Source organism: Leptodactylus fuscus, chromosome 1 (assembly GCF_031893055.1).
Source record: "Leptodactylus fuscus isolate aLepFus1 chromosome 1, aLepFus1.hap2, whole genome shotgun sequence".
NCBI lineage: Eukaryota > Metazoa > Chordata > Amphibia > Anura > Leptodactylidae > Leptodactylus > Leptodactylus fuscus.
Window position 1 is genome coordinate 68,056,245 of NC_134265.1, and position 14,221 is coordinate 68,070,465.

Here is a 14,221-nt window from a genome sequence, read left to right on the forward strand (position 1 = left end):
ATGCAACACTGAATACCATCTACAACATGGAGAAATATTTGTGTATAATTCGACACTTACCTGAGGCTCTTCCTCTTCTCCTTCTGGTTCCTTGAAAAGTTCTTCAGCACCAAACTTTAAAATAGCAGCAAGCTCTTCTTTGTTAAATGGTGTAGAGCTTAAATGGTACAAGAGACATGTTTGTTTGATTTAACCATTGCGAAAGAAAAAAAATAAATCTTATGGAGGACCTGTCTGCTCCCCTGACAGGTCTATTTTAGTAACTATGTATTCTCCATATGTCACTCCTCTGACAATAGCTCTTGTTACCAGTTGGGGGTCTGTTCTACAAGGTGACATTCTCCAGTCAGTACTGCCAGTCTCAGACTGTGTACGCACCCTCTGCTCTCATGGGGAATGTTAACGTAGACTTTTCAAGGAGGAATAACAGAAAACAGAATTTTAAGATGCTTCAGTCATTTTATAGTGGGGGGCGCGGAGAACATTTACTAAAACAGACATGTCAGGAGTGTTTTGGGGTCACCTTTTAGATGATTAAGGCTTTACTACGTATTGTCATACCTAGATGGTGTTGATCCAGTGTGTAAAACAGTCTTGCCAGTGGTGTCCATTCTTTGAATTACAAGGTGATCCAGCACCATCTTCTTCTTTGCTCTCTCGATAATATCTTCCTCTACAGAGCTTTTGGTAACAAGTCGATATATATTCACCTAAACACAACAGATTTGCTAAGTTTTATTTGTACGCAAACGAAAAAGGAAGGAGACACCAAAAACAGCCTATTTTTTAAATTAGGTTTTTTTTATGAAAAACACGACATTTGACAAGAATTTGATTTTATTTTTACTTTTCTATGTCTATCTATCTATCTATCTATCTATCTATCTATTGAAGGAAATATTTATTTGATCCATTATTGATTTTGTAAATTTGCAACTGACAAAGACATGAACGAACAGTCTTAAAATTTTAAGGGTAGGTTAATTTAAAATCCAGAAAAGCACATTGTATAAATTGTATACATTTGCACAGAGAAATAAGTACTTGATCCCCTGCCAACCATTAAAAGTTCTGGCTCCTACAGACCAGTTAGATGTTCAACTCAATGCCTACATTAAAGAGCTGTCTTATATTGTCACCTGTATAAAAGACCCCTGTACACAGACTTAATTCATCAGACTCTAACCTCTATAACATAGTTACATAGTAGATGAGGTTGGATGGAGACATCAGTCCATCAAGTTCAACCTATAACCCTACAATCCCCTACAGTGTTGATCCAGGGGAAGGCAAAAAACCCCATGAGGCTCGTGCCAATTGCCCTATTTCAGAGAAAAAAATTATTTCCCGACTCCAATCTTGCAGTCAGTATAAAACCCTCCATCAATGTGTCCTTAAAATCTAGAGTCCATAACCTGTTATATTGTTCTCTTCAAGAAAGGCATCCAGGCCCTCTTTGAACTTGTTTAATAAATGAGCAAGACCAAAGAGCTTTCTAAAGATGTCAGAGACAAGATCATAGACATGAACAAGGCTGGAATGGGCTACAAAACTATAAGTAAGATGCTGGGTAAGGAGACAACTGTTGGTGCAATAATAAGAAAATGGAAGAAATACAAAGTGAATGTCAATCGACATTGATCTGAGGCTCCATGCAAAATCTCAACTTGCGAGCTATCCTTGATCATGAGGAAGGTGAGAGATCAGCCTAAAACTACACAGGGGGAACTTGTTAATGATCTCAAGGCATCTAGGACCACAGTCACCAAGAAAACCATTGGTAACACATTATACCGTAATAGATTAAAATGCTGCAGTGCCCGCAAGGTCCCCCTGCTCAGGAAGACACATGTGAAGACGTGTCTGAAGTTTGCTGGATGATTCTTAGAGTGATTGGGAGAAGGTACTGTGATCAGATAAAACAAAAATTGAGCTCTTTGGCATTAACTCAACTCGCCATGTTTGGAGGAAGAGAAATGTTGTCTATGACCCAAAGAACACAGTCAAGCATGGAGATGGAAACATGTTTTGGGGTTGTTTCTCTGCTAAGGGCACAGGACTTCACCGTATAAGTGGGAGAATGGATGGGGCCATGTACCGTAAAATCCTGACCCAAAATATACAGCCAAGGCCACAAAAGAGTGGCATAAAAAGAAGCACAATAAGGTCATGGAGTGGCCTAGCCAGTCTCCAGACCTTAATCCCATAGAAAACTTATGGAGGGAGCTGAAGTTCTGAGTTACCATGAGACAGCCTCAAAATCTTAATGATTTAGAGATCATCTGCAAAAAGGAGTGGAGCAAAATTTCTCCTGACGTGCGCAAACCTCAACATCAACTACAAAAAAAAAAACAAAAGTCTGACAGTGCACGCCAACAAGGGTTTTACCACCAAGTATTAAGTCTTGTTTGCCAGAGGGATCAAATACTTATTTCTCTATGCAAAATGCAAATAAATTTATAAAAATGTATACAATGTAATTTTCTGGATTTTATTTTTGATGTTCTATCTCTCACTGTTAAAATTAACCCACCCTTAAAGTTACAAACTGTTCATGTCTTTATCAGTGGGCAAACGTACAAAATCAGTAAAGGATCAAATAATTATTTCCTTCACTGTATATTATACATTTTGACAAGATCCTGCAATTTTCAGGCTTTTCACTCTTTCCACTAAAAGTCTAATAGCATAATAGTAGCCTTACACTTGCTAATTCTGTAGGGCCTTTCATTTCAGCAGGGACATCATTTACATCACAAACCTGGCAGACAGGATTACAATAGAAGTTCACACCTCTACACCACTGACCCATCATTACATGCACTATGACAATATAAGTCACGGCTTATCTACTCCCCTCCACAGACGTCAATGACTCGGCTCAGAGTATTGGTGCCTATGGCTAAGACTAAGTTGTAATGCATATAACTAAATGTTGTTAACACATAAGAGGAGATGCTCAGACAAGACGGCAGCCCTCATACCCAAATAGTAAGGAGCTGTGTTTGGGGTTATGTTTAGGTAAAGCTAATGCAAGCATGATATTTTTAAAAATCTGTAGAAAGAGCTTTGTATATTAAAAAAAACAACAACCCACAAACAAAAAAACAAAAACCCATAGAACAAAAAGACTTACTTGTTTCTTTTGTCCTATTCGATGTGCTCTTGCTTGGGCCTGAAGGTCATTTTGTGGATTCCAGTCCGAATCAAAAATGACTACAGTATCCGCTGAAGCAAGGTTGATCCCAAGACCACCAGCACGGGTTGAAAGCAGAAAGCAAAAGTCCTGTCAGAGAACAAAACAAAAACATTTGGTCAAATGCAGTAACAAAGTGAAACAAGGCTATATTACAAAGAAAAAGGAAAAAAGTTCTCAAAGATGCAAATGATATTTCAATGCTGCAGATTGTCATGAAAATCATTTTTTGTAAAATCTGATGATAAATCCTCACCTCTGATCCTTCCGCATTAAAATGGTCCAGCGCCTGTTTTCTTATCTCTCCTTTGATGGAGCCATCTAATCTCTATAAAAGTATATACCACAAGTATAAGCAATCTCAAAATATATGTACATAGAACAGCTTTATATAAACCGTGAGAAACAGAGCTCCAAAACGTACCTGAAACGGAAACTGCCGTGCCTTTAAATAATCTGCAAGGATGTCCAGCATCCGAACCATTTGAGAAAATATCAAGACTCTGTTGCCACGTTCTCTCAGACGTACTAGCAACTTGTCCAGAAGAATTAGCTTCCCACTACTTCGAATTAAGTGCTGAAAAGTTACACAAAAGAAAATGTATACCATCACTTTAACATACATGGCTTCCAAAGAGTGTTTAGATACAAGTGCACATCAGAGTGCTCCTCCATTATATACGTCAGCAGAATCTAATTTACAGAATTCAGCATGTCAAAGCTGTCACTGTATGGCCGATTGCCTGGGGTTTCAGGGAAGAGGCTGCAGTGCTCATCCAAACTCTGTACTGAGGGTGTACTGGGCCTCAGACCCACCAGGATCTTTTATTGATCACCTATCCAAGGGACAAGTGACAAATAGTATAAGCTGGAGAAACCCTTTAGGGTCCATTCACACTAAGGAAAATGGTGAGGAATTTAGTGTGGAATTTCAGCGCTGAAAAAAAAAGCCTCCCATTGACTTCAATGGGTTCCTTTTTCAGCCAGCAGAAAAATTTCAGCGCTGAAAATCCACACCACATTCCTCACCATTTTCCTCTGTGTGAATCGACTCTTAAGGTGGCAGCTCTATGAACTGACCTCTGTAAAGAGTGTACTTTTAAAACTAGGTGAACTTTTTTTTTTTTTTTTTTTAGCCAGCAACAAACACATCTAAACTTGTCGAAATGTAAGACTTGTGAGAAGTTCTGAAAGATGGGACATCAGCACAAATTGCTTAAAAAGGACCCGTCACACGAAAAATGCTCTCCAATTTGAAGACGCTGAACAGACTGATGTATAGGTTTGAGGGGTAAAAAGAATTCAGATTGATTTGTCATGTATCCATTGACATGTCTGCTCTATAGTGAAAAATAAAGGAGGCGGTACTATCAGTGATTGACAGCGACACCTGTGACTGTGCATACAGTGCGGCGCTATTACTGAGAGCAGAGATTTCACTGGATAAAATTATATAAATTATACAGAATGTTTTCCCCCCAAATTATACATACCTATGCTCAGCTGCACCTGCTCTATAAAGAAGCTGCCAGCAGATTTAACAAAAAAGGTTTCCTTTAAATGAAGGGGTTTAGATCGGTGCCCATACTGAGACATTCTACTCAGTGAATCCCCTTCTATTCTTGCAGGCATGCAGGGTTCTTCTGTCCGCGTGAGAAGTCGGACATCTTCACTTGCGGACAGGGAAGGACGGGCACGTAGTGCAAAACAACGCACTCGATGCCCAATGAAATGAATGACAGGTGTCACGGACACAGCTAGTGTCCGCTCCTAATGTCAGTGACAGATTTTGAGCGGACACCGACGGTAGTGTGAACGCTCCCTAACTGATGTTAAAGTGTCCGTTTTTTTAACTGATCCATTTAATGGATCAGTTAAAAAAACGGACACATTAACATCAGTTAGCATCAGTTAGTGTCCGTTCTTATACTGTCCGTTTTTTTTTTTTGCTGTTTATGCTTTCTGAGCATGTTCAGAAAATAAACGGACAGAAAATAACGGACTGTAACTGACGCTAGGTTCACACCTGTGTTCTACTCTCCGTTCTGTGCTTTCCGTCCTCTGCATGCCAGAAAGACGGAAAGCGCAGACTGGGTCCGGCCATGAGCTGCGGTGAGCATTTTATGCTCTCCGCCGCGAAACTGGATTTTTTAATCCGGACACAGAGTACTGCATGTCCGACTCTGTGTCCGGATTAAAAAACCCGATTTTGCGGCGGAGAGCATAAAGCGCTCACCGCCGCTCACGGCCGGACAGCTTTCTCATCCATTCAAATGCAGGTTTCCGTCTCCTGCTCTGTTTTATGCAGGAAACGTAAACCTGCAGTACGGAGAGCACAACGCAGATGTGAACGAGCCCTGATGGCCATCAGTTACTGTCCGTTATATGTCCATTGCCAATAGACCTCAATGTTAAAAAAAACGGACACTTTCTGTCAAACAGACAAAAAAAAATCCTGCATGTGTGATTTCTCTGTCCGCTTGAAAAAACGGACATGGTTGTTAACGGACCCTTAAGGACACAAACGGACAAAAGATGAAATCCCATTGACATGAATGGAAATTGTAACGGACACAGCTAGTCTCTGTTGCTAAAATCTTGAACGGACAATAGCAACGGACACTGCAGTTGGACACCAACGGTAGTGTAAAAGCCCCATAACCAGTTTCTGGAGTTACACAGTTTACCTGTAAAGCTTCTTGTCTGTTATAGAATTCATTATCTTCGGGTGGTTTGATGAGGTAGCAATGGTTACAACACTTTTTAAGTTCCATCATGATGTTTAAAAATCCTGAGGTACTTCCTTTTGAGCCTTTACTCAAGGCCTTATAATTCCGTGTTAAGATCCACCTAAGGAAAGGACAACAATGAATATACGTTAGGGCTCTTGTATAACACCATATTCACTATCAGTATTACACACACCCTCAATACAGTGTTAATCCAGTTGAATGCGTGCTTACATATATTTTCCCATGATGGTGTACACAAGGCCGCAGAAGGCTGTATGCACCAGATGCCAAATCACTCTACTGCCTTCCCACCACCCATGCTATTCGTGCATCTATGAGTTAATATAATCTGAGACTTATGAAATTATTTTTCTGGGAGTAAATAATATGCACATTTATTATGGGTCATAGTTCTTGTTACATTATTTATAAGATCATCTTTCACAGCCTTTTAGAGTTGCTTAAATAATCTATTGACATATACTTACTTATAGTACTGTTTCTGCAGAGCGCTCATCTCAACCCTTAAAATCTGTTCTACTTTAGCTGGTAAAGATTTTTCAACATCTTTCTTTACTCTTCTTAGAAGGAATGGCTCAAGTTCTTTGTGAAGACTGGCATAGCCATATTCTCTGCCTTTGCCATGTTCCTCTTCAAAGTCTTCCCAAGAGGAGAACCTAAAAATATACAAAAAGACATACTTCAAGTTCTGCTTGCTTTATGGCAACTGAGGTGTGACATGCAGAAACTTCATTACATAAAGGGCCTTTCAGTTCTGCACGTCAACCAATTACATAAAAATATTTATATAGATATGAGAGAGGGAGATTGATTCATTAACAGCTTTACATTTTCCTGTAAAAAGTTATTCTTACAGTGGATAAAAAAACTAAAGCATAATTTCTAAGGCCTGGTTCACATCTGCATACGGGACGCCCCGAACAAAACTGTAATCCACATAAAAAAACGGTTTCCTTAGGAAACCTGCAAACCCCATAGACTATAATGGGGTCTGTGTGGTTTTTGCCTGAAAAGGGTGAAGATGGATAGGGAACCCCGAACAAGTGCTGGTGTGAACCCAGTGTGAGCCTTCTATTGTAAGCTTTTGTACTATTTAAAATTCTTACTTTTCTGGCATAATGAAGTGAAGCAACGACCATAATTCTTTCAGGGAATTCTGTAAAGGCGTTCCAGTGATGAGAAGCCGGTGATTGGACTTGAAGTCTATCAAGGTCTTGTACAATAGAGAATCATCATTTTTCAGCCGATGAGCTTCATCAACTCCTATGAAGGCCCAGTTAACACCACCAAGGAAAGACTGAAGGAAGAAAACATCAACGTTTACTGGTGATTATGAGAAATTCAGTGGAGAGACGCATATAGAACAATTTGCTGCAAGCACAGTTTGTTAGTTTTTTTTTTTTTTCTAGGAAAGTAAAATTTTTCTCTCTTTGGCTTTGCTTTTGTGGAATGTGTGCTTAATGTGCCAACTAAATATTGTGTATGTTTAACAGTAAGGCTTAGCTCACACATGAATAGGGGGTTGGTCCGGAAAAAAACTGCTTCAGGAATTAGGAAGCGGTTTTTAGACACAGATGTTTTTTGGTAAAAACCACCTCAAAAAACGCCAGTGAATGGACCTTAAAATACTGTGTAACTTCCTGGGGCGGAATCCGCCTCAAAAAAGCTTATATTGCTTCTTTTTCCGCTAGCGGCAAAAAACCACTAGCGGAAAAGCGAATGCTAGCCGTCTACATAGACCACTGTATGGAGGCGGATTCCACGTCCAAATTCTGCCGCATTGGCCCCGTGTAGTGGGATGCAGCAAAAAAGCACTGTGGGAAAATAACCACTGTGGCAATGCATTGCAATTTTCCTCACAGTGCTTTTCACAGAAACACCGCAAATTTTCCTCTGCAAACTTTCTGCTTCCATTATTCGCTAGAATCCCATCCATTTTGCAGAGACTGTAAAACAATGCATTTTAAAACAGCCCTGGCATAAAAGGCTTTTTGGAACTTTAAACCTGAAGGCCTACCCGCACCACGACATCAATACTAAGCTCCATTCAGATCAGTTCTATTTACATAGAGATCAATGTTACAACAAAACAAAAAATAAAAACAAAACACAAATCTATTTCTGTCCGTTTGTATGGACAGACAAAAACGTAGTATACCATACTTGTGTCAGTCAAAAAAAAAAAAAAGACAAACGGATCCATATTTTATACACTGATCTCCATGTAAACACACGGTATCTATTTGCTTCTTTGTCAGTTGGCATCCATTAAACAAATCTGCTGAACAGATGTAAAAACCCATGATCTGATTCCCAATAGCGCTTCAGATTGGTACGAGTCCCAGTCGGCAGATTAAAGGGCCCATGCTGCTCAGAAAAGAACTGAAGTTTTCATTCTAATTGTTTACCAGGCACAGCACGGCTTACTTAGTAGTAGTTCTACCTGATACTTCAGTTACCAGCAGCACAGGGAAGCTACAAGCAACAGAAACAGCCACTACTATGACTAAATAATGTACAAGGAGACGTGAAGGGTAAACGGATAGCAATGAACTGTTCAGAGTGGGGTGCTGGGTGTCAGACCACTTCTAATCTGATACTGATGGCCTACACTAAGGACAGGCCATCAAACGTAAAGTACCAGAAAAAACCCTTTAACAGTGGCAAAGGGGAAAGAATTGCATATTAATCAATGTGATCTTTGGGTGATCACATATATTTGGCCATGCAGTACTGACAACCAGCAGATGGGGAGATGACAAAGGTCAAACATCTGTTATGGAGATATAAGCTTGGCCAGATGGCAACAATATGCAAACTCAATGCCCTAATAGAAAATTCCCTTTCAAACTATCCTAAGGTCCTATCAAAGTCAAAGTGTCCGACTTGGGTACACTCCAATAATGTCATAATTATACTTTTAAGCTGCCATTTCTCTCACTAATGATTACAAGGTTCTGACTAAACAGCACTACGATCTAAGCAATACTCTGAGAACATTGAGAACAAGCACAACACGACAAGTTTTTGGGATGTTTTGATGCAAGAACAAATACACTATTTACCGCTATTTAAAAACACTTGCCAATTCAGATTTTGAAAAAAAAAAAGAAAAAAACTTTTTGCTAAAAGTTAAAACATACCTTATCCTTAAGTAAGATTTCATATGTTGTTAATAGAACATTGAACTTTAACCGCTTTGTTTGTAGGTGCATCCACTCATGGGTCCTGATCTGAAAGAGAAATCTGGTTAAAACAACATGCAGCGTGACTTATGGGTTAACAGCACAACAGTGTAAATAATGGACAATTATAGAAGGGAATTAATGGAGAGAGTGAGCCAAGTACAGACAATACACTGACAGTCTAATATCAGGTTCAACAGGTAAGTTGAAGGAGTTGTCCAGGAACAGAATCCAGGAAGAGTTACCAGTTTCTGCTATTACTGACTTGAAGCACTGGGTTTGGAATTAGAGCTTCAACAAAATTGGCCTTATTTCTTTAGAGTAAACACAAAAGCAAACTTTCTAATAAAAAAACACTTTTAGGCTAAGGCCCCACGGATCGGAACCGCTGTGCTAATGCGCTGCGGGAACAACCGCAGTGTGAACGCATTGTAGTTCTTCCCGCAGCACTTTGAACAGAAAGTTCACAGAGTTTTCCTCCGTGGACTTTCTATTACAATTATATCTAAGGGGAAAACCGCCGGCATTTCCGTAGATATAATTGACATGCTGTGATTTTCAAATCTGCAACAGTTTTGGAAATCACAGCTTGCCCGCACTGCAATTTTTTCCGCGAAGTGGGCATGGGATCCACAAGAATCCCATCCACTTTGCAAGTACTGTACAACGCCGCGATTTTTCCCGCAGTGTTTCCGCCGCGGCCAAATTGCAGCATTTCCAGCCTGTGGGGCCGCGGTCTTAAGGTGTTATCTAGCAAGAAAAAATAAGACAGAGTAGCTTATCTTAAAAATTTTAAGAAACTATATTTACCTCTCACTGATCTCGCTGCTCAGATGCTTAACAGGTCCTCAATGGTCTTTAATTCTTAGCCCCATATTGACAAAGGAAATACCACTTAGCTAATCACAGCGGCCAGTGATTGATTGAGTGGACACTAAGGGCTAGTTCACACACAATTACGCGTGTGCATATTCCGGATGCCGGTGCAGTGTACGGCATCCCGTCGCGGCTTTTCCCTCCGGATTAGGCCCAAATGAATGGGACTAGGCCGGAGGGTGCTGTTGTGAGACGGACACTGCGGCTGAATCCGCCTGAAGAAAGGGCAGCTTGTTTTCTTTTTCTGGTAGCGGTAACATGCCACTAGCGGAAAAAAGAACGCTAGTGGTCTACATAGACCACCATTGTGAGGGGGCGGATTATGACGTGGATTCCGCGCCAAAATCCGCCCCCTCTTGCCCCGTGTGAACGGGGCCTAACTGTGTATCAAAACGAAGTAGAGACCAGCAGGGACCTGGTAGGTATAGGAGCAGATAGAGACCAAACAAGAGAGTATAGCTTCTCTGTGTGTGTGTTTACAAATATATATATATGTATATTTTTTTTTAACTCTGCTCTAAGTGACATCCTGTCTACAAACGAGAGCAAAGTCTGGACTGGTAATCAAACAGGTGACCGGGCTGCCATAATAAAAGGGTTCAAAATGTACAGATGTAACCGATCTGGGATGAAACTGCCGGTGAGTTACCATTATAATGTTCAAAATAACCTTTCATTTTTAAGCAAAAACTGGGTATGAAAACCCAATTCACGCTAAAAGTACAGTTATTTCCCATTGTGAGAAACATCAGCATTAAAAACAATCCCCAACATAAAGATCATGGACAACTTACCACATTTCTACTACTAATGTCTCCCAGGTACACCACAGCATTCATTAATGGAGCCCATATCTGAATTTCTCTTTGCCAGGAGGTTAAAGTAGATAGGGGAACCACAATCAGAAAGGGCCCGTACAGTTGATGTTCATGGAACAAATAATTTAAGAAAGAAATGGTCTGAATTGTTTTTCCCAATCCCATTTCATCGGCCAGAATACAACTGTTTCCTCTAGAAAAAAAAAAAATATACACAATTTCAATCATTTGGTGCATACAAAGGTCAGGAAAGGTTTTGGATTCGCCAAAAATTTCCACAAGTACTAAAGGTTTAGCCAAAAGCAGAATGGCATCTGATGAAAAAATTAAGCCAGCCATACAAATTACGTTTTCATTGGCTGACATGGATGATTCGTCCATTCTGTCCAATACATAACTGGCTATCTGACATGTGGATTAGAGATGAGCGAACACTGTTCGGATCAGCCGTTCCGAACAGCACGCTCCCATAGAAATGAATGGAAGCACCTGGCACGGCGACCGGCCGCCGGCAAAGTGTATGTGCCAGGTGCTTCCATTCATTTCTATGGGAGCGTGCTGTTCGGAACGGCTGATCCGAACAGTGTTCGCTCATCTCTAATGTGGATCCTGTGACTGGTTATTTGAGACTGGCAGAGTTTAGTTACTTGAAATCAGAGCGACCTGTTGTCAGACGAAAATACCGGCATTTGTCACAATCAACTGCTTTTCGACAATCATTAGCCAACTTCCGCAAACTCTCTACAGAACTTGCAAACTTTTTTTTTTTTTTTTTTTTTTTTAAAACAACTAAACTGCCCCCTCATCCATTGTTGTTAATGTAGGGATGATGCATATGAACAATCCCATCATCTGATGGCCATCTGAAATCTAATGTGCATTGACAGCCTAAAGCAGCTAGCACCAAAACTGTACTCCTAGTGTGGGCCTGGCCATAATGTAATTGACATCCAAAATAGTCATTTAAACCCTTGGCAGATTATGAAGAAAATGCCCACGTATGTCATAAGGCTCATATGTGCTGGGATGACTAAATGGGTACAAGAGCTGTATCTGTGTGTTCAAAGCAGGAGCTAAGAAATGGCTGACAACTAGACTCCTGAGATAATGGTCAGGTTCACGAGAAAGTCTGATCCTGGCCATGTACCCCATAAATAACCATAGCATCTAAGGAACTAAAGCCTCCCTCTGTCAGCCCATCAGTGCCATGCGACCCAATCAATGTGGATCTACAAAGCCAAAAGTGATAGCTGACTGAATGTCAGTGCCATATTATTGAGAGGGAGGGGATGACCCTGAAGGCCCACCATAAGCCAGACCATAAGGGGCTAATAAAATAAGATTCCCTACAGTTATAAGGGACTGATAAAATAAAGCAGCAGCTCTTACTTGCACCACGAGTGTGCCAGCCAGTTCAATCCATTTAACTGATAGTCTCTCAGCTCCAGCGAATCGCTCCCTCCAATGTAGGACGGCTGCTTCTTCAGAGCTACGAACCTTGGCCTCAGTTTTAAGACCTGTGACAAATATTGCAACAGTTATTATAACACAACATGTAGCTAACATTGTAGAACATAGGAACACCAATTTAACTTTGCACATCTGCACTATACCATGTACTATAAGATGTAAAACTACCGCTCTCTAAAGTGGGACTGCTACTACCAAAATCTCTTCTAAGCTGTTGTAGTTACTGTTAGGGATATGGTACTTCTGTACTTTTTTTTTTTTCTTTTTTGAGCCAAAGTGTAATCTTGCTGTTGAGAAAATCTCCCATTTCATAACACAAAAAACCCAAAACTTTTTCACTATTGTGTTGGTGATTGAACACTTTGGTAATCTACTTCATTAACCTGTCAAACTTCTGTTTAATAGTTCCTATTAGCAAGGCTCTAACTAAACATTGCCAGGATACTGTCCGTACACATGTACACAATGCAATACACAGAGCTGAAGCATTTACCACAGGGAGGGGAATGGTCACTAAGTGATTGTGTTTTTAGTGATTTCTCAGATTCTGTTAGGCTAAGTTCACACGGGAATTACGTGTGGCATAATTTGGTCCGGAAAAAAAAAAAAAGCTTCCTAATTAGGAAGCGGTTTTTTGACCTTGAGATGTTTTTTGGAACGTTTTTTTGTTAAAAACCGCTTCAGAAAACGCCAGGCAGTTTTTCCCTCCCGGAAAGTGAATGGACCGTAAAAAAACGCGATGCGGTTTCCGCCTCCCATTGACTTCTATTGCCTTCCTGAGGCAGAATCCACCTCAAGAAAGATGATGTCACTACTTTTTTTTTTTTTATTTATTTTTTTTTAATGGCTTATCCTTAGGAGGAGCTGCAATACAACAACTAACTTGTTGACAGATGCGGTGCTGTTTTTGGAAGAAAGCATGCTTTCTAATACTGGACAACTTCAAGACTGAACCCCTTCACTACCAAATGCAGACTAGGCTGTTTGTTCCTGTGATTCTCCATCTAATAAAATACCACGTTACACTCACCTTACATTCCTTAAAGGGAATGGTTTTGGACTGATTCCGACTGAAGTATTCATCGATGTGTGCTTGAAATTTTTTAGCAATAAGTGCACCATCTTCCCAACTGCACTCCGAATACGGAAGCCCCTGCCACTTGCAAAAATAATCTGGGTATCCTGCTGCAGATTTCTGATTGGAATGAGCTGAAGGGGGAAAGTAATATATAATTAATGCTTAAGTGTTGGGTCAAAAGTGTCAGAAAAGCCATATAAATAATATCATGAAGCTCATAAAGGAAACAATGCGATCAATAAAGCACATGTGATAGTCACTCCATTCATTTCTAGGAGGCTGATGGAGATAACAGACCTCAATCCCATTAAAGTGAATGGTTTAGTGGTTAAGTATCTCTCCATTTTAACAGGAAGCTGGGAGACCTTGTACTTGTGACTGGTGGGGAAGCTTGTGGGACAATCACTTATCCCCATGCCTGATTTATTCATTAAAATAAGTAGATGAGGCTATGCATTTCAGAAAAGAATACTCGTGTAAAGGCAGAGAGACATTTACGAGAATGCACAACACTAGTTTTACATCACATTAAGTGACTGAATTCACTGGGACGACTTGTGCCAAAAAGGTATACAAGGTTTCATGCAAACATATTGAAAAGTAGCAAAGACTTTGCTTTATAACAGGGATGAGCCAAACATACAGGCATGTAAACCAATAAAAAGTATGACAAATGCACGCGTTTTAGGTATACACATGCAGGACTGAAGACTGACCGATGATTCTTTCCACAATCTGATACTGTTTATGGAGGTCGTCAGTAAGTTCTTGCTGACAGTTGTAATACTCTATATCTTCTGGAGAAGCGGCTTTCAACCTGTAAAATGTAAAGGGCAATTTCAGTG

At 40.3% G+C, this 14,221-nt stretch overlaps 1 protein-coding gene across 2 annotated transcripts in view; it reads right to left on the bottom strand.

The window, feature by feature from the left end:
* Positions 1 to 14,221, bottom strand: part of CHD1 (chromodomain helicase DNA binding protein 1) — a 42,354-nt gene that overhangs the window by 14,046 nt on the left and 14,087 nt on the right. For both annotated transcript variants that reach the window (XM_075271550.1, XM_075271542.1), the window contains 13 exons: positions 14,093 to 14,193; positions 13,329 to 13,507; positions 12,218 to 12,345; positions 10,805 to 11,021; positions 9,093 to 9,182; positions 7,056 to 7,246; positions 6,417 to 6,605; positions 5,884 to 6,046; positions 3,621 to 3,773; positions 3,453 to 3,524; positions 3,137 to 3,286; positions 562 to 710; positions 61 to 157 (listed from right to left, as the gene is read on the bottom strand). In XM_075271550.1, coding sequence (XP_075127651.1) covers positions 61 to 157; positions 562 to 710; positions 3,137 to 3,286; positions 3,453 to 3,524; positions 3,621 to 3,773; positions 5,884 to 6,046; positions 6,417 to 6,605; positions 7,056 to 7,246; positions 9,093 to 9,182; positions 10,805 to 11,021; positions 12,218 to 12,345; positions 13,329 to 13,507; positions 14,093 to 14,193 — 1,879 coding nt within the window. The remainder of the gene's footprint in view (positions 1 to 60; positions 158 to 561; positions 711 to 3,136; positions 3,287 to 3,452; positions 3,525 to 3,620; positions 3,774 to 5,883; positions 6,047 to 6,416; positions 6,606 to 7,055; positions 7,247 to 9,092; positions 9,183 to 10,804; positions 11,022 to 12,217; positions 12,346 to 13,328; positions 13,508 to 14,092; positions 14,194 to 14,221) is intronic.